Source organism: Bos indicus x Bos taurus, chromosome 8 (genome assembly GCF_003369695.1).
Source record: "Bos indicus x Bos taurus breed Angus x Brahman F1 hybrid chromosome 8, Bos_hybrid_MaternalHap_v2.0, whole genome shotgun sequence".
Classification (NCBI taxonomy): domain Eukaryota; kingdom Metazoa; phylum Chordata; class Mammalia; order Artiodactyla; family Bovidae; genus Bos; species Bos indicus x Bos taurus.
In genome coordinates, this window is record NC_040083.1 from 106,084,573 (window position 1) to 106,105,888 (window position 21,316).

General features: G+C 47.4%; 1 protein-coding gene across 3 annotated transcripts in view; it reads right to left on the minus strand.

The window, feature by feature from the left end:
* The window catches only part of ASTN2 (astrotactin 2), a 1,048,656-nt gene that overhangs the window by 424,872 nt on the left and 602,468 nt on the right, over nucleotides 1-21,316 (minus strand). For all 3 annotated transcript variants that reach the window (XM_027550640.1, XM_027550639.1, XM_027550638.1), the window contains one exon: nucleotides 2,522-2,672. In XM_027550640.1, coding sequence (XP_027406441.1) covers nucleotides 2,522-2,672 — 151 coding nt within the window. The remainder of the gene's footprint in view (nucleotides 1-2,521; nucleotides 2,673-21,316) is intronic.

Genomic DNA, 21,316 nt, shown 5'->3' on the forward strand with positions numbered 1-21,316 from the left:
AAGAGAACTGTGGTACTGGAGAAGATTCTTGAGAGCCCCTTAGACTGCAAGGAGATCAAACCAGTCACTCCTAAAGGAAATGAACCCTGAGTATTCATTGGAAGGACTGATGCTGAACCTGAGCTCCAATCCTTTGGCCACCAGATGTGAAGATCCAGTTCACTGGAAAAGGCCGTGGTGCCGGGAAAGACTGAAGGTGAAAAGAGAAAAGCAGAGCAGCAGATGAGATGGTCGGGCAGCATCACCGACTCAGTGGACAGGAGCTTGACCAAACTCTCAAGTTGGCTTAAGGCAGGCCTGGTACACTGCAGTCCATGGGGTCACAGGAGTTGGACATGACCTAGTGACTGAGCAACAACAACAACAGAAGGAAAGAGAGGCCAGCGTCCTGCAGGACTCACTGTGTGGAGAAGGTGTGCCTGGCCACAGAGTGGCATGGTCCTGAGAGCAGAGCCGAGAGCAGAGCGATCCCAGTAACACTGTCTGAGCCCCTCAGTCCTACTGACTGGACTTCCATTTGAGTCAATACGTTGCCTCTCTTTGCCTAAAGTAGTTTATATTGGGTTTCTATCACTTATAATTCTAAAAATTCTAATCAATAAAATGTCCATTGCCCATTGGCTTCTGAAGACTTCTTGATCTTTGCGTCTGAAATAGTTTTATTGCACTATCTCACCCTCTAGAAGCTTCTTTGTATGGGTTTCCTGGCCCTCATCTATCTCCCCAGAGGCTATGTAGGTGCATTAAGAGCTGACTGTGTAGTCCCTTGGTCTCTTTCAAAGGACCTAGTCCAGAGCTGGAATTTTCATCCGTGGTCTCATTCCTCCCTTCCCACCCTCTTTCTTTCTTCTTATCTTCTGAGATGGGTACTATTGGGGTGCTGAGCTGAATCAACAGATGCCCTGGATTGTCCCTCAGCTTATTGGGATAGCTCAGCTGGTAAAGAATCCTCCTGCAATGCGGGAGACCTGGGTTCGATCCCTGGGTTGGGAAGATCCCCTGGAGAAGGGAAAGGCTACCCACTCTAGTATTCTGGCCTGGAGAATTCCATGGACTCTATAGTCCATGGGGTTGCAAAGAGTCAGACACGACTGAGCAACTTTCACGTTCACTTTCAAACATGAAAAAAGCCAGTCTGGACTATAAATTATCACAGGTGATGTAACCCATAAACATACACAAAAACCATAATGGTTCTCACAAGAGCAGGGTCATTTCTCCATTGGGGAGAGGGGAAAGGCTTCCTGAAGGAGATGGGTCTTGAAAGAAGTCCACTTGTTTCCTACACTGTTAGGAGAGCAAGTCACTGAGGCTGAAAGAAAGGCTTGAGCAAGGCTGAAAGAAAGGCTTGAGCAATGCCTCTGAGGCATTAAACAGTTAAGTGTTCAGGAACAACAACAAATCAGCTCCATTTGGTTTTAGTGTAGAAGGAAGTAAACTGATGGAGAGATTGGAGGGGGGACCAGGCCAGGAATGCCAGGCATTCAGCATGTATGACGATGCTTCCCAAGTGAGCTTCTAAGGCACCCCCACGTCTCACACGCATACACAGTCATTACAGTGCTACAAACTCAGGCTCTGGGGACCAAACCCCCACTATAGAATCAAAACTCCTAGTGTAGCATTTCACCTTCTCGTGGACATTGTACCTGGAACGTGCATTTTAAACAAGCACCCTTGATCATTCCTATACAACGCATCATCCAGTTTGGGACCAACCGTGACGCTCACATACCTTCTGTGCTTTTACTGCACATTTGATACTAAAGCTCTGTGCAAACAAGGACACCATCCCCTCCATGGCTTTGCCTCCCCCAGCCCCAGTCTCTTCCCAATGTCCACTGACTCATCATATGAAGCCAATTACAACACCACCTTCTCCAGGAAGCTTTCCTCACACTTTGGATCTCACCTGCTACTTTTCTTCCGAACAGATGCCGTGTTCCCCACTGACTGCACAGAGACAAGACAGGCCCTATCTCACTCCCAAATGGCCTGTGAACTTCCTGGAAGGATAAATCCCAGCGTCAATACGTTGGGGAGGGCAAACGTGCCAACTCATTTCCATTCTGAGAGCCTTTATACATGATCCTATCCAGAGGTGTTTTCCCGAGTTTTATAAACAGATTTCCTTGAGAGATGCTCACTCTTCGTTGACTATGCCCTCAGACTCTTAATCCAAGTAAGAGCTTGCAGTGGTTTAGTGGCTTTTGTACCTGTGGGGTGGGGCAGGGGCAGGGCTGGGGTGTTGGTGAGCCAGAGGCCAGGGGCTCTCGAGGACCGACTGAATAGTGGGCACTAAAGCTCTAATAGCTCATTTCATTCTTCCAACACTTACAGGAGTTACGTGTGATCGGGATCCCACTGTCCAGATGAGGAATCCAAGGACAGCAGCCTGATATACTGAAGGCCACAAAGGCAGGAGCTACGACCTTGACCAGCTGCCCCCTCACAGAAGGGGCCTCCCGCTAGCAGCCTTGGCCCCCGGGCCAGCACCATGCTCATGGGCAAGGGCACTTACCACACACCCCGAGGAGTCCACCTGACGGTCAGACACGCACTTGAAGTTGCGAGTGCAGCCCCCGTTGTTCCGAGAGCAGTCACGGACGGGCCCGAAGGAGGACAGCAGGTCGTTGATGGTTTCGAAGTAGGTGGACAGCATCGCGTCCTCCCTTGGAGAGAAAGGGGACGGTTAAATCCCAGAGACACCTGTATCACTGCGTTAAAACTAAGTTTAACGTGCATTACTTTTGAGATCATTATTCATCATATTTGTAATCGAGAAAATGATACAAATGCTTACTTAAAAAGAAAATAAGAAGCAAAGAAAAACAAAAAGAAATAAATTCAATGGTTATACTGTCATATGACATGATGCTTAGTTTTGATAAAGTGAAGTCAAGTCGCTCAGTCGTGTCGGACTCTTTGCAACCCCATGGACTGGGGCCTACCAGGCTCCTCCCATGGGATTTTCCGGGCAATGGAGAGTACTGGAGTGGGTTGCCATTTCCTTCTCCAGAGGATCTTCCCCACCCAGGGATCAACCCAGGTCTCCCACATTATAGGCAGACGCTTTACTGTCTGAGCCACCAGGGAAGTCCAGTTTTGATAAAGAAGGATATATTTGGAACTTTGTACCCTTTATTTCAATAACCCTCATAATTTTTTAAAGTAGACATACGATTTTCATTTTACCAATAAGTGAACTGTGATGTGACTGAAAAAAAAGTGTTATTTACAATAGCCAAGACATGGACGCAACCTGTTTCCATCAGCAGATGGATGACTAAAGTAGTATGTGTACATGATGGAAAGCCACTCGGTCATAAAAAGAGTGAAATAACGCCATTTATGGTAACATGGATGGACCTAGTGAAGTAAGTCATGCAGAGAAAGACAGATGTTACTGAGTGATATCACTTGTGGAATCTAAAAAAAATAAATAAAAATACAAACGAACTTATTCACAAAAGAGAAACACTCACAGATGTGGAAAATAAACTTATGGTTACCAGAGGGGAAAGCCGGGGTAGGGATAAATTAGGAGTACAAGATTAACAGATACACACTACGACATATAAAATAAACGGCAAGGATTTACTATAGTGTGTAGGGGACTATATTCATTATCATGTATTAATCTATAATGGAAAATAATCTGAAAATATATATATATATAACTGAATCACTTTGTGGTACTCCTGAAACTAACATAATATTGTAAATCAATTATAATTCAATTAAAAACAGAAGAAAAAGAAAGGTGAAGCGTTTTGCTGATGGCCACCAGCCTGCACTGTGGCAGAATTAAAGTCTGTGCCAAGCTCTATCTGAATACACAGAGAAAGTTCTTCCCTCTACACAATTCTTAACTTGCATTATACATGTTTCTACAGATTCCAGATATCCCCACAGCAACTCTGTAAAATGGGCACGTTCCTAGTATTCCAACTTTGCAGAGATAAGTTGAAACTATGGGAGGTGTGGCACTCACCCCAAATTACACAGCCTATAAACAGGAGAGCCAAGACACAAACACAGAATCTCTGACCCTAGTACCACAGACCTGTATTTTTCAGACTCTTGCCTACAAATCACACCATCAACACCAGTAGCGTCAGCTGTTGTAAAGATGAGAAGACTCTAGGCAAATGCGTGAGTGAAACTCCCAAGTGAGGTTCACAATAGAATAAGACTAGGGACTATAATCCATGAATCTGCCAAAATTCTATTTGGGAAGAGATAAAAAATGAAGGTTTCTGGATGCTGCTTTCTGGGAAAAGGGCCCCCAAATAAGGAATATCCTAGCCCTGGCTAGGTGATCTATGGTGCATTCATTAGGGTTAGGGCTAGGGTTAGGAGGAGGTTTTATTTGCAGGAGGTTTTATTAAGGGGTCACTACAGGCAGTAAAAAGAGGCACCATATTCTTCCATGATGTATATCTCATGGAATCCAGAACTAAGAAAGAGGGGACGTGCCAGGGTACGCATGTGCTGTGCGAGGGGCCAGGGAGCACCCCTAGTGATGTCTCTGGAGCACACCCCTCACCCTTTCTCCCAACCTTCCTCTCCTCAGGCTTGGCGCTCCAGGTTTCAGTCTCCTAGCTTCTTCCCTGACTCCAATCCTATCCCCTTCTGTTCCATCTTTCATCCTGACTACCAGTGAACCTGGTAAATTCCAGCTCTACCTAGATACCCCATGGATCAATAGGTCTCCATTATTTACAGAAGAAAATCTAAATTAGTTTCATTGGCATTCAACATCCTTCATAGTCGGGTTCCTGCCTACCTGTCTGGCTACTTTTCACTTCGCCCGCAGAGTCTCCATTCCATAGCCACAGCCTCCTTCTCATTTGCTAAACACACAATCTGAGGCCAGGTTCCCTGCAAACAGATCCTGAAACAGAGTGCTGCTTACAGGAGGGTTGTCGAGGAGCCCTCTTGGGATACAGGAAGCCAGCAAGGCACGACTGGGCAGGGGGGAGGCTGTCCTGCCATGTGGTTGAGGCCACGTGGGTCTGCAGCCTCAGGTGGTCCTGAGGGGAGCTCTGAAGCTGGAGTGCCCTTTAAAGATGCCCTGAAAGGAGCCAAGGGACCCAGGCCTCTGCATCACCACATCACCGGCTGCCACGTGGAGGGGTGTCCTTGGGACAGGCAGCTCCCTGTGGCTGAGGTAATGCCAGTGAGAGACAGAGCTGTGAGTTTCGGCCACATTCCAGAGGATGGGGGGGGAGGGGGTCAGCCCTGCAGGGCTCTGAGTGCAGGGCGTACCTTTACCTCCCCGAGTCCTCGACCATGCCCTTCTGCCTGGGATGCTCAGCTCCAACTTTTCTCCCCTACAGAATCCCAAGAACCCTCGAAACCATTTGAATCCACGCGTCCGTTCATTCACCCTTACATTATAGGTGTTTACTGAGTGCTTCCTATGTGCCGGGGAGCATCCTAGGTACTAGGGTTCCAGCAGGGACACTGGACAAAGTCCTCACGTCCAGTGAGCTCACTGTGACCTCCTCAGTGAAACCCTCTCTACATCCCACAAACAGAATCGACTCCTTTTCGCTTTGAGTCCATTGTTTAAATCTATTATTTTAGTGATCTTCATCACCAACTCCATAGTTTCCCAAAGAGACTGTAAGCTTCTTGAGTGAAAGGCCCAAGGCTTAGTCATCCCTCTTTATTTATTTTTTAATGTTTTGTTTTATATTGGAGTACAGCTGGCCTTCCCTTGTGGCTCAGCTGGTAAAGAATCCGCCTGCAATGTGGGAGACCTGGGTTCCATCTCTCGGTTAGGAAGAGCCCCTGGAGAAGGGAAAGGCTACCCACCCACCCCAGTATTCCAGCCTGGAGAATTCCATGGACTGCAGGCCATGGGTCACAAAGAGTCCAGCACAACTGAGTGACATTGACTCAGTCACAGCTGATTAACGAGGCTGTGACAGCTTCATGTGGACAGAAAGGGACTTGGGTGTACATGTACACTATTCATTATCTCCGCAAACTACTCCCCAACCCAGGCTGCACATTGTTCTATTTAAAATGGATAACCAACAAGGACCTACTGTACAGCACAACAGCACACGTAACTCTGAACAATGATATGGAATCATCCCTCTTTAGCCCCCAGCACTCACCCTGGTAAGACCTTGTGCTAAGTAGGTGTTTTGCAAGAGAAACAAAGAAATTACCAGAAGGCATGGATACAACCACCACCAATCAGTAGTTTTATCACGATTATGTCCAAAGAGGACACTCCCCTGCCTAACCCCAGCTCTGGGTTCCCACCGTAAATCCCTCACGCTCAGGGCTGCAGTAGAGGGCCAAAGAGAAAGCAAGGAGGAGAGCCACCAGCTTATCTATCACTTCCTAACTTTGTACAGAGTGAGGTTAAGGTGGCAGGCGGATGGAGGGAGGCAAGGAACAGTCCCTGAGCTCATGCTCTTGGGAGACTCCCACTTCTGAATCACAGAAAGAGTTGGGAATCCTGGAAAGACATTAACGGTATTAAAATATTAATATCCTTAGAGGGGGAAGAAGGATGATACGTGAGGGGAGGAGATAAAGACAGAGAGAGACAATTTGAGAAAGTGTGAGAGCAAGGAAAGAGACAAACATGCAGAGAATCTGCTAGAAAGCAGGAAGAGAGGCTGAGAGGCGGAAATACAGGCATCCAGAGCAGGATGGGTGCCCAGATGGACGGATGGACTGACAAATGGACAGGTAAACAGAGAGAGAGAGCCACACAGCCAGAGGAGTGCCACGGAGAGACAGCTTAAGAGAGGAAGCTGGAGGCAGCGGGGGTGTGTAAAGAAAAAAAGCGCAGAGCTAGATTAGGAGAAAGAAACAGAGATTCAAAAAGGAGAAGGTATGCAGGCCAGCAGAATAAATGTCCACGTGTACCGAGATGGAGAGGAGGAGGGGAGGAGAGAAGAGGGAAAGATGGGGAGAGGGGAAGGAGTAGGGGAAGGAGACAGACTCAGGAAGACAGAGAATGAACAGGAAGAAAAAGACACTGCCTGAGTGGAAAGACCACACACAGAGACACGGAGAGCAGAGACAGAAGGACCGAGAGAAGCAAAGGAAGAGACAAGAAAAACCAGCAAAAATTGTCACCTTCCAGTGGAACCTGGGGACAGCTCAGGCTATACAAATAAGGAGGCTGTTAGCTTTTCAAAGGATTGATTCTGCATGAACATCCGTTACACCCGGGGAACATTACTTAAAACACAAAGCCCTGACACAGGGGCTGTTACTGAGTTGAGAACAGCAATCGCGTCAGGCTGGGAAAATGAAGTATCTGAAGCACGAGTTACAGAGGGAGCAGGGCAGACGCTGGCATTTTCCGAAGTCAGGACCCAACTCCTCACCCCAGATGCTGAGTGCAGGATCTGGGGTCTGCTGGAGCACAGAGCGGCCCCACTAGCAGGGCGTAGAGGGATGGAGCCTTTAGCCCTGGAGGTGGAGGGGGACTGCGGTGACAGGGGCAAGCTGGGAGAGTCCCGGCTTTGCCAGGAATCGCCAGCATCACGCACATCACCTCCCTCCACCATCATTTCCTGAGCCCGAATGTATGCATTTTACTCCGCCTCTGCAGCCCTAGAAACCAGCTATTGGGGAGAGGCGGGACTTGTCCCGGTAACGTCGCGGTGAGGCGGTGAGGTCAGGGTCTGCGTGCGCGTCTGCCTGAAGTCAGGTCCTGAGCTTTCTCCAGGCCACGGCTCAGCTTGTCCAACTTGCTCTGTGCCCTTGGGCAAGTCAGAGCTCTCCTAACAGCAAAGCTGGAAGAAATCTGTACCCACCCCTCTGGGTCTTACAGGAGGAAGATCTGGAAGGGCAGAGACTGAGCCGCCCTTGCACACCTCCCAGCGCTGCCTGCTGACCTGTGCACATGCCTCAGTAGCCTCGATCCGTACTGGAATAAAAGGGGAAAACATCATTGGTTTGGTTTTCTAGAGCAGCCATAGCAAGTACTACAACACGGGGGACTTAAAACAGCAGAAATGTACACTGTCCCAGTTCTGGAGACTGAGTGTCCAGAATAAAGGTGTCAGCAGGGCCACACTTCCTCTACAGATCTAGGGGAGACCCCCTCTTGCCTCTTCATAGCTTCCTTCATAGCTCCTGGCAACCCTTGGCATTCCTTGGCTTGTACCTGCATCACTCGAATCTCTGCCTCCACTGTCACATGGCTCTGCCTCGTGTCTGTGTCTTTTCCTCTCCTCACAATGATACCGTCCACTGGATTTAGAGTCTACTCAGGTGGTGCTAGTGGTAAAGAAACTGCCTGCGAAGGCAGGAGACGCAAAAGATGCGGGTTCGACCCCTGGGTTGGGAAGATCCTCTGGAGGAGGGCATGGCAACCCACTCCAGTATTCTGGCTTGGAGAATCCCATGGACAGAGGAGCCTGACGGGCTATAATACATAGTTCATAGGGTTGCAAAGAGCTACCCATGAATAAAGTGACTTTGCATGCTGTGAGTGCCCACACTAATCTATTATGACCTTATCTTAATTAAATCTGCAAAGACCCTATCTCCAGAAAAGTTCACATTCTGAGGTTCTGGGTGGACAAGAGTTTTGGGGGACACTACTCAACCCACAGCTCACAGCTCAGAGACTCGTCCTCAAGCTGAGCAGGACAGCAGGACAGAGCCAAGACTGTAATCCTGGCCTTTGGTCTTAACTCCAGTGTTACTGACACCATACCAGCCCTCCCAACTCCAGGCTCTGCATGTTACACTGTGGTATTTACAAAGCCCGTGAAAGCTCAGAAAAAGGACCAAGGTGAAGCCCTTTCTCCTTCATTTGAGAGGAGAAAAGACGAACAATAATGAAGTACCTAACACACCCCAGGCAGAACAGAGGTTGGCAGACTTCTCCATACAGAAATCCACAGTCAGCATCTTAGGCTTTACAACCATATGGCCTCTGTTCCAACTACTTAATTCTGCTTTTATAGTGCACAATCAGCCATAGAAAATATGTAACGATGATGTGCAAAATGCAATGAATGAACAGGGCTATGTTTCAACAAAATTGTATTTACAAAAAGACACAGTAGGCTGGACCACCATGTCCTGTTTCACGTGGGAAAACCTGCAGGTCGGCTGGAGTCAGGGTTTGAACCAAGGTATGTCCAGCTCCAGAACCCACATTCCTTCTCCTATATGAAGCTTCCTCTGAACCTCACTCTTCTCATCTGTAAAATGGGAACAGCGTCTTTCTAGCTCCCAACCATGTAGGACTATTGTGGGAATGATGCAATGAGAGGGTGCACAGGACCATGTTTTCTAAACTCTAAAATCCAATGCAAATCTATTTACTGTTCATTCATTCAAAAAATATTTGAGCACCTACTGTATGCCTGGTACTGAGATGATTACTATTATTATTTTTGAATTGAATACTTAATTTTATTTCTATGTAATGCTGTTACAACTGGTGGCTCAGCAGTAAAAGAATCCTCCTGCCACGCAGGAGATGCAGAGATGCAGGTTTGATCCCTGGGTTGGAAGATCCCCTGGGGGGAGGAAATGGCAACTCACTCCAGAGTACTTGCCTGGAGAATCCCATGGACAGAGGAGCGTGGCGGGCTACAGTCCATGGGGTCCCAAAGAACTGGACACAACTGAATGACTGAAAAACAACAAACACTTTTACAACCCCCTATGTTGTCTTTAATTTTAATTTTTTCAGCATTTTCTCAGATGCATCTTTAAAGTTGGGGAAAGAATAATATGAACACCCATACTTTTTAGATTTAACAGTTGTTAGCAATATGACAAATGCACATTATCTTTCTATTTATGAAATTACCAGTCTATTAATTTACCTTCTGTGATCTCTATTATTATGCCTTTCCTTTGGTATCACTCTGCCTGTCTTCTGTCACCTATCAATTCCAGCCACTAAGGTGTCTTGAAGCATCTCTCCAGTTCTAACAATCTAATTTTTCTTTTTTTTCCCCCTGATAATACTGGTTTCAAAACAGTCACCCAAGCCCTGCCAGGTTGAGTGAGGCTGCCGTCCCCTCCCGAGCGGGTTGTGTGCGTGTGAAGCAGCATTCGGATTCCATTTGCCCGAGTTGGCTGAGCCCAGCGCAGGGAGAGCATTAGGCAGGGCGGCTGGGAACAGATGCTGACGCGGCCCCCTGTTAATAAGCACCAGGAAAGGTCTGTGTCACTCAGAGAGAGGTGCGAATGGATGACTCGGGGCCCAGGCAGTGATGAGCCCCCCACGGGTGCAGACTAATCCTTCTCTGATGGCAACAGGCGGCCTGTTTCCTGAGCTCCCAGAGAGGGAGGGAGGAGCTGGGGACAGGGCTTGTCAGGAATCAGCTTCCCTCCTCCCCACCCCTCATGCGCCCTGCCTCGGGGTTCAGGAGCGGCTGTGGAGCCCAGACACGAGGCAGGCTTGTCTCCCAGCTTCAGTCACCATGGGACCCTGGGTGAGTCCCGTAAACCCTGAGCCTCCATTTTCTTATCTGAAAAATGGAGATATTAACACGTGGCTGGCAGAGTTAGCATGGAAAATAAGTTAGACGATATATGCAAAATGTCTTACACACAGAAGGTATCCAATGGCTGGCAGAAAGTAGCATCGTCTCATTTCCTGCAAAATTGCAAGGACTGCAACTTGAGAATGTAAGGAGCTCAGTGCAGGAGGGAAAAGGAGGACTTGGGGCCTCATAGTGTCGATTTACTCAAATATTTTTGTTGATGTCTAATTTGGCCCTGGGCTGCCTCCTGGGCAAAGACAGGAATAGGTATGACATAGCATGTGCAGGGGAGGAAGAGAAAAACAACCAAAAAAAGTAAACCTTGCAACATAACTGGGGCCTTAGGACTATAAAAGAAGAAGTCATTCCACCCACCCAGACCTTGGTAGTGAGCAGCCAGACACGGCTTTTTGGAGGAGGTAACATTGCAGCTGAGACAAAAAGGCTGAGCAGAAACTAACCACACGAAGGAGGGTGGCATGAGACAAGGGTGTTCCAGGCAGAGGGAACAGAATATGTGAAGGCCTAGCCTGCAAAATCCCATGGATGGAGGAGCCTGGTGGGCTGCAGTCCATGGGGTCGCTGAGGGTCAGACACGACTCAGAGACTTCACTTTCACTTTTCACTTTCATGCATTGGAGAAGGAAATGGCAACCCACTCCAGTGTTCTTGCCTGGAGAATCCCAGGGACGGGGGCGCCTCGTGGGCTGCCGTCTATGGGGTCGCACAGAGTCAGACATGACTGAAGCGACTTAGCAGCAGCAGCGGTAGCAGAGGGTATATCCTGGTTGGGGGAACTTCAAACGATGTAGGGAAGTTGAGTACCATGGAGGAGGTGAGGTTTAGCAAAGTGTGGGACAGCAGAGGCTGCTGGGAGACAAGGTTGTGTGCGTGTCAGGCCCTGGTGGTCCTGCACTTCATCCTGGGAGCTACAGGCATCCACCAAAGAGCTCTAGAATCAGATCTCACTTTTATTTAGACTGATAACACAGACTGAGATTTAAGGTAAATTATTATGGCAACAACAACAACAATAATAATAGTTTGTGATTATTGAACACTCATAATATGCCACGAAATGTTTCCAGCAGGACATGTGGCAGCCTTCTTCATCCTCATGAAAACAGAGTGATGTAGATGATGGGATCATTCTTGCTTCCTAGAAGATGGAGCTAAGTTCCTGTTTTGAGGATTAGGGCTGTTTTGAGACCGGCTGAAGACCATGTTAGGGACAGTGTCGGGACAGTGTCAGGACAGCTACTGGCACATGGCGATGGCTTTATGAAGATTAGGTGGTACAAGGCTCCTAGGCAGGGGTGGGCTAGTACAGGGAAGCAGATTGGGCTTTTTGAAAGTCAGAGCCTTTGAGCAACGGGAACGCTGTCTCTTGAGGGCTTGCTCCTGCTGGCCACGGCAGGCACGCAACCTGAGCGGGGATGGCCACTTTCTGGGATGGCGATAGAGGAGTCAGGCTTCCTGGGGAGGGCTGTTTTATCATGGTGACAGTCGCAACAATGGCTGTTCACTGAAAAAGTGAGGGGGAGGAGGAAGAGAAAAAGAGATGGACGAGGCTGCCCATCATCTGTATGGTTTGAGGGCCAAAGAAAATGACTGTGAGTATCCGTTGCCCATCTGTGAAATGGGGACAATGAAATTCAGCTTACAGGGACATGGTCAGGACTAATGAGACAGAAGATACAGAAGGCCCTCACCATAGTCAGGCTCAAACAGACGCCTTGATAAGGGGCTGCTGTATCTTGGAAATCATTTGTTCATTTCAAAGATGTTTACCCAGCACTTAGCACCACAGGGGTTGGAGGTTAAGCCTTCAGAAAAGGGCAGGACAGACAGGCTTTGCTCTCCTAGAACTTATAGCTCAGTTAATAGACCTGCAAGTCCCTGTCTCTGTACCTGTATATTGCTATCTCTATTGTTGTTCAGTTGCTAAGTCATGTCCAGCTCTTTGTGACACCATAGACAGAAGCACACCAGGCCTCCCTGTTCTTTACTAGCTCCTGGAGTTCGCTCAAATTCATGTCCATTGAGTCAGTGATGCTAACGAAACATCTCATACTCTGCCACTCTCTTCTCCTTTTGCCTTCAATCTTTCCAATCAGGAAAAGCATCAGGGTCTTTTCCAATGAGTTGGCTCTTCACATCAGGGGATCCAAGTATTGTAGCTTCAGCTTCAGCATCAGTCTTTCCAATGAATATTCAGGGTTGATTTCCTTTGGGATTCACTGGTTTAATTTTCCTGAAGTCCAAGGGACTATCAAGAGTCTTCTCCAGCACCACGATTCAAAAGTGTCAATTCTTTGGTGCTCAGCTTTCTTTATGGTACAATTCTCACATCCATACGTGACTGCTGGAAAAATCATAGCTTGACTATACAAACCTTTGCCAGCAAAATGATGTCTTCACTTTTTAATATGCTGTCTAGGTTGTCGATTTGGAAAATTCTGCAAGAGATGGGAATATCAGACTACCTGACCTGCCTCTTGAGAAACCTATATGCAGGTGAGGAAGCAACAGTTAGAACTGAACATGGAACAGACTGGTTCCAAATAGGAAAAGGAGCACGTCAAGGCTGTATATTGTCACCCTGCTTATTTAACTTATATGCAGAGTACATCATGAGAAATGCTGGGCTGGAAGAAGCACAAGCTGGAATCAAGATTTGCCGGAAGAAACATCAATAACCTCAGATATGCAGATGACACCACCCTTATGGCAGAAAGTGCAGAGGAACTAAAGAGCCTCTTGATGAAAGTGAAAGAGGAGAGTGAAAAAGTTGGCTTAAAGCTCAACATTCAGAAAACTTAAGATCATGGCATCTGGTCCCATCACTTCATGGGAAATAGATGGGGAAACAGTGGAAACAGTGTCAGACTTTATTTTTTGGGGCTCCAAAATCACTGCAGATGGTGACTGCAGCCATGAAATTAAAAGACACTTACTCCTTGGTAGGAAAGTTATGACCAACCTAGATAGCATATTCAAAAGCAGAGACATTACTTTGCAAACAAAAGGTCCATCTAGTCAAGGCTATGGTTTTTCCAGTGGTCATGTATGGATGTGAGAGTTGGACTGTGAAGAAAGTTGAGTGCCAAAGAATTGATGCTTTTGAACTGTGGTGTTGGAGAAGACTCTTGAGAGTCCCTTGGACTGCAAGGAGATCCAACCAGTCCATTCTGAAGGAGATCAGCCCTGGGATTTCTTTGGAAGGAATGATGCTAAAGCTGAAACTCCAGTACTTTGGCCACTTCATGTGAAGAGTTGATTCATTGGAAAAGACTCTGATGCTGGGAGGGATTGGGGGCGGGAGGAGAAGGGGACGACAGAGGATGAGATGGCTGGATGGCATCACCGACTTGACGCATATGAGTTTGGGTGAGCCCCGGGAGTTGGTGATGAACAGGGAGGCCTGGTGTGCAAAGAGTCAGACACAACTGAGTGACTAAACTGGACTGAACTAGGTTTGTCATAGTTTTTCCCTCAAGGAGCAAGAGTCTTTAAATTTTATGGCCGCAGTCACCATCCTCAGTGATTTTGGAGCCCAAGAAAATAAAGTCTGTCACTATTTCCACTGTTTCCCCATCTATTTGCCATTAAGTGATAGGATTGGATTCCATGATCTTAGTTTTTTGAATGTTGAGTTTTAAGCCAGCTTTTTCACTCTCCTGTTTTACCTTCATCAAGATCCTCTCCTCACTTTCTGCCATTGGAGTGGTATCATCTGCATATCTGAAGTTGTTGACATTTCTCCCAACAATCTTGATTCCAACTTATGATTCATCCAGGCCAGCATTTCACATGATGTACTCTGCATATAGGTTAAATAAACAAGGTGACAATATACAGCCTTGTCATGTGAGCTCAGTCGTGTCTGACTCTTTGTGACACCATGGACTGTAGCCCTTCAGGCTCCTCTGTCCCTGGGGATTCTCCAGGCAAGAATACTGGAGTGGGTAGCCATTCTCTTCTCCAGGGGATCTTCCCAATCCAGGGGTTAAACTCATGTCTCCTGCACTGCAGGCAGATTCTTTGGTGTCTGAGCCACCAGGGAGATCCAACTATATCTAAACTACATTCATATCTGTGTCTATATCATAATTAAAAATTACGATAGATTCAAAAAAATATATATAGGATACTATGAGACCATACAGCAGACGGGTTCATTTAACCCAGGGAGTTGGGGGTGGAAGTTGGGTGTCTGGGGAAGCAGATGTCTCTGGAGAAAGTCTGCCCCTGAAGCAACAGCAGCCAGCAGCCTGGAAAAGTTCTGTCATCCCTGGGCTTTCCCCCAGGGATCCAGGATAATGTGTGATTCCCCCAGCCCACCCCCCTCCAACACACACACTGACTTCAGAGTCCATCTGATCTCTGAGGCGATCCTTCTTTGCCAAAAAGCCAGCACCTCCTCTCTGTACTTGAGCTGACCCGCTCAGTCTTAGAAAGCCTCCTCCTCATTCAGCCTCACTCCCATTCTCCCACCCCTTGTAAATGCCGTCATTATATTCAAAAGAAACCAAAAATGTTCAGTGACAATGATGAAGCTTGATCTCAGAGGGAAGCTCACTGAGGTGGGCTCCAGAGGAGGCAGGGAGCTGCGTTCTCCTGAAACCCTGTTGCCTGGAGATGGGGCGGGGTGGGGGGGGGGGGCGGGGGGCAGGGGCTGGCGGGGACAGGATTCTGGTGACCAGAGGTGGCAGAGGGGCTTGCTTGAGAGGGGTCAGGGAAAGCCTCCCATTAGAGAAACGGGCTGTGGGTCTGGCTCAGCCTTGTACTGCTGTGTGTCCCCAAGCTACCCTCTACCCTCTCTGGGGCTCTGCTTCACATTTATACAATGATAAGATGAGTGCTAAGGGTCACTCCAGCTCAGATTTCTGGTAACCTCATGTGACCTTCCAAGGAGAGGGTGGAAATGTAAGGATGGGGGAGGGAGGTGAGAGAATAGCTATGGTTTCCACTGTGTGGATGTAGCCAGTATTTCCCTTGTTTTGTATTGAAGGAAATCAAGGGACTTATACAGCCAGCATGGAAATTAGAAATAATTGTAACTGTGCTACCGGGAAGAAGCCCTGGGCTGACGCCCAGACCTTGCCACTTATCAGCTGAGAAACAGCGCATGCCTCCTCTCCGAGCCTCAGTTTCCCCATGAACAGATCACGGATAACAACCCCTAACTCTTGGGTTATATGAGGATGGCAGGAGGGAACAGAAGCGCCATGAAGGCAGGGTCTCAGTCATGCTCCCTGCAGTCCAGTGCCTGCAACACGGTACAGATGCCCACCCTGATTTTTATTGGACGGATGAATGAACGAGCGAATGAATGGACATGAATGTAGCTAAACCACTTCACAGATGCACTCACTTTATTTTTGCGATTCTCACTAACAAAAGCCTGCTTTTCAGGCTGAAACCCTGAAAGTTACTCAAGCTGGGAAAACTAGCATTCTTAACCCAACCTGTAAGTCTTTTGTCAGTCTAGAGACGCATATGGGCCATCTTCGAATAATGTTTTTAAACGCATAAGATCAAATGCAAAAAGCATAACATAAGAAGCCATTTATCACAACACTTTTTAAAAAAGCCAACAGGCATATAATAATATATACGCTTCTTTATTGACACATTAAATAAAAAGATCTTGTAAAAGATGTAATAACAACTGCAAATGGGAAGCAGTGAAGAGAATAACTATATTTTACGACATTTGGAACAAATGAAACAACAAACGAAGGATGATATGAAACTACGTGATTTCTATTGGAAAAAAAGTCACAGGTGCTATTAACACACCCATGTCTGCAATAGAAGGAAATGCCAAATTTCAGTAAGAAGTCGGTGACAGTGAAAATGTATTATTAGGGAATTTCAAACCAGCAAAGACTCCGGGTTGAGAGCCTCAGTCTGGACTTTGAGAGAGAAAGCTTCTCTGAGTATCTGTCCGTCTGTGAATATAACCAAAAGCTTGGGTGCAGATAAGAAGAGACAGGAAATTAAGATTCAGCTACGATCACACCAAAATCATCCCTTCCTGGAGGGGCATATGTGGTGTGGGGAGAGGTGGACAGATGCTGGTTTTAGAAAAGGAAAAAATTTTAAACTCTTAAGGGTTGTGCTCACCAACCCCCCACAAACCTCCCTCTCTGAACTTTGGTTTTCTTCTCTGTAAATGCATCATCGTGATGTTGGGTAACAGAGGACAAGATGGTTGGATGACATCATCAACTCAATGGACATGAGTTTGAACAAACTCCGGGAGATAGTGAAAGACAAAGAAGCCGGGCGTGATACAGTCCATGGGATCACAAAGAGCTGGACATGACTTAGCGACTGACCAACGACAACAATGTTCCCTCAGTGCCTGGGAGACTGTGTGAAATGAACGGGGCAATACACTCTGTGCAGAGATGCAAGTGCTACCCCTCAACGCCCCGCTTCTATACTGCCCCGGGTGAGACAAGGCTTTTGCAGTCACTTACACTTAGAGCTGCTGAGAGCACCGTAGCAGGGTGCATGGTCCCATCCCTGAGCACCTACTAGGTACCAGACCATCTGCTAGATAGTCAGTACTCGGAGGGGCCCAGATAAAGCCCCACCCTCAAGAAGTTCATAGCTGCGGCCAGAGGCAACACGATTTATAAAGCTGAGTGAGTACCTACAACACAGATGCATAAAACTGCATGAGATCCCCAAGAGGGGATTCAAGCAATGAATTCTTCCTGGGCTGGTTGGGGAAGGATTCTTGGAGGGGGCAGCAATATGCTGACTCTTGAAGGAAGAGGGAGAGACAAGGATGAGGGTGAGGGGGAGGAAAGGCAGAAGAAATGAGAAGGCAGACAGGTATCAGAAGACAGAATAATCAGAGCAGCTACAATATGCAAGAGAGAAGCACTGGGGAAATAGGCAGCAAGCCCACTGGTAAAGGTGAGGGGTGGGTACGACGAGAGGAGTCAGCGCTCAGCAGGCTCTGCTGTGTGTATGCCATGTTGTTCTTTAGTTGCTAATTTGTGTCTGACACTTTGGGGACCCCATGAACTGTAGCCATTACTTTGCCAACAAAGGTCCGTCTAGACAAGGCTATGGTTTTTCCAATAGTCATGTATGGATGTGAAAGCTGCACTATAAAGAAAGCTGAGCACCAAAGAATTGATGCTTTTGAACTGTGCTATTGGAGAAGACTTTTGAAAGTCCCTTGGACTACAAGGAGATCCAACCAGTCCATCCTAGGGGAGATCAGTCCTGAGTGTTCATTGGAAGGACTGATGTTGAAGCTGAAATGCCAATATTTTGGTCACCTAATGAGAAGAGCTGACTTATATGAAAATACCCTAATGCTGGGAAAGATTGAAGGTGGGAGGAAAAGGGGACGACAGAGGATGAGATGGCTGGATGGCATCACTGACTCAATGGACATGAGTTTGGGTAAACTCCGGGAGTTGGTGATAGACAGGGAGGCCTGGTGTGCTGTGGTTCATGGGGTCGCAAAGAGTCGGACACGACTGAGTGACTGAACTGAACTGGACTGTACCCCACCATGCTCCTCTGTCCATGGAATTTCCCAGGCAAGAATACTGGAGTGGGTTGCCATTTCCTTCTCCAAGGTTTCATTCCCACCTAGGGATTGAACCTGAATCTCCTGCATTGGCAGGCGGATTCTTTACTACTGAGCCACCGGGGAAGCCCATGTGTATATTATAGACCATCTCAAATTTAATCCCATAAGGCAGGTCTTACTACCCCATTCGAAAGATGAGACAGCTAGGAATCAAACTGTGCTCCAAAGTGCATATTCTCCCCGCAGTGTGGCACCAATGCCACTCACTGAACACTGTGCTCCCTGAAATTCCACCCAAGTCGGAATCAGGGAACAAAATGCTTTAGGAACAGGCCTTTGGTGATTGGGGGTGTTGTTTCCCCAGTCCTCACCCCTTTTCCTTGCCTTGTACATTCCATCTCTTCCTCTGATCCTGGCAGTTCCAGCCGCCAGTCTGCAGGGCTCACTGGGTGATGCTGAACACAGGGAGTATGGGGAGATAACAGTGACTCCAGCCTGCTCTGCAGACAGCTGCCAACCAGCAGCCGGGCTGAGCTGGGCTCTGGGGCTTCTCTCCTACCTGCCCCAAGCCCACAGTGCCAGGGCCTCTGCTTCTGGCTGCTGGCTGAGCCTCTGCCACAAGTTGGCATGTGGTTCCCTGGGCCAGCTCAGGGGTGGGAGTGAATGAGCCCCTGCCTCCCTTCCAAGGACCCAGCCAGTAGCTGTAGTGGATCTTAGAGCCTAAGACTCACCAACTTATTGCTTTGATATGGGGAGAAGCTTCTGGAAAGTGTTTGGAGGAATAGGGGCAGGCAGCAACTTTCTTTCCCAACCTCAAGAGCTTCTCCTTAGCCAGGGCAGGTTAGACACTCTGCGGACAATTGTCTTTGAAGATTCTTTTCTCTTTCATCCAAACCAAATTAAGCACATTCTCCACGGCCTCACTGAATACTGAGTATGTGTCATTTTTACTAATCATAGAGTGATAACCAAGACACTGAATTCTTTACCTGCATTATCTCATGCAAGTATGTGTTAACTGCTCAGTCATGTCTAACTCTTTGCGACTGCACAGTCTATAACCCACCAGGCTCCTGTGTCCGTGGAATCCTCCAGGCAAGAATACTGGAGTGGGTTGCCACGCCCTTTTCCAGGGGATCCTCCTGACTCAGAGGTCAAACCTGGGTCTCCTGCATTGCAGGCACATTCTTTACTGTCTGAGTTGCCAGGGAAGCCTATCTCATGTAGTATTCATAGCAATCCTGCAAGAGAAGGCTGTGTAAATCCACTGTACAGAAACTGAGATTAACAGGGGTACAGAGATTCAACTTCAACTCATTCCATGAGCTAAGTGTCTATGGCCCATCTTCTCTGAGAGTGACACAGTAGAAAGCCCAGGACTTGCTTTGAGAAGGATACGGTGGATGTTTGAGCAGAAAAAGGAGGAGGAAGGAAAGGAGAGATTGAGGAGAGAGGGGAAGGGAGGAGAAGAGCCAAGTTTTATGTTTCCCACTAGACTGTGAGTTTCTAAAGGCAGGGATCTCTGTAGCTCCATGCCTAATACAATGGCATTTAATAGAGGGTGACACATACTGAATAATTCCTGAATATTCATTGGAAGGACTAATGCTGAAGCTGAAACTCCAATACTTTGGCCACCTGATGCGAAGAACTGACTCATTTGAAAAGACCCTGATGCTGGGAAAGATTGAAGGCAGGAGGAGAGGGGGATGACAGAGGATGAGATGGTTGGATGGCATCACTGACTCGATGGACAAGAGTTTGAGTAAGTTCAGGGAGTTGGTGATGGACAGGGAAGTCAGGCGGGCTGCAGTCCATGGGGTTGCAAAGAGTCAGACATGACTGAGCGACTGGACTGAACTGACACATACTTACTGAATATTTAAATAAATGGATAGATGTATAAACAAACATGAGCAAACTCACTGAGGAATTAATGAGAGAATGAATGTCACCGAGCCAATTTCCTGATAAATTATTCCTTAAATGAATCTGAGCTTTCAAGAGAGCTGAAGGCCCCATCTTCTTGATGGCTCCTCTTGTGAGATTAAAGTAACACAGTTTGGGGAGGAAATGAGAAGACAGAAATGAAGACCAACGCGAAACCCTCTGCCCACTAAGACCCCATGACACGTGCTGTTGTTCCACGGGTATAAATTTTCAGTTATGCCACATGACTAAGTTCTAGAGATCCACTGTACTACACAGCAACCGTCATTAACAAGCAGCAGCTGTGCAATTAAGACAGTTGTTAACGAGGTAGATCTCTGGGACTTCCCTGGTGGTCCCGTGGCTAAGATTCTGCACTTCCAACACAGAGGACCCAGGTTTATAAACCACTAGATTCTGCACTTCCAACGCAGAGGACCCAGGTTTATAAACCACTAGATTCTGCACTTCCAACGCGGAGGACCCAGGTTTATAAACCACTAGATTCTGCACTTCCAACGCGGAGGACCCAGGTTTATAAACCACTAGATTCTGCACTTCCAACGCAGAGGACCCAGGTTTATAAACCACTAGATTCTGCACTTCCAACGCGGAGGACCCAGGTTTATAAACCACTAGATTCTGCACTTCCAACGCGGAGGACCCAGGTTTATAAACCACTAGATTCTGCACTTCCAACGCAGAGGACCCAGGTTTATAAACCACTAGATTCTGCACTTCCAACGCAGAGGACCCAGGTTTAATCCCTGGTCAGGGAACTAGATCCCATAAACCACAATGGAGATTAAAGATCCTGCCACAATTAAGATCCAGCACAGCCAAGAAAATAAACATTTTACAAAGGATGGCAGACCTCTGGTTAAAGTATGCTTACTGCAAACTGGTCAACCAACAAGCCAACCAAAGGCCAGGAGGAAAGTTTTGGAGGTGATGGATATGTTTATTATCTTTAATGGAGTGATGGTTTCTTGAGTATATACATATGTGGAAACTCATCAAATTGTATACATTAAAGAGGCATTTTTGTTTTTGTTTTCATGTCAATCATACTTCGATACCAGTGTTAATCACTAAAACAGAAAGATTCCTCATAATCCCGAGCCACTGCAAAGGTCGTGGTGTCCCCAGACCTCACGTTCACAAGAGCAGCCTCCAGCCCTTATATTCCTTGGCACACCTGTCCTCCTAGGTGGCTTCCAGGATGAGCCCTCATGCCTTGATCACCTCCTGACCACCGATGCTCACAGCTCTGTGCCCCCTGGGCCTCTGGATATGGTGGTTCCATGTGGCAAGCACAAAGACA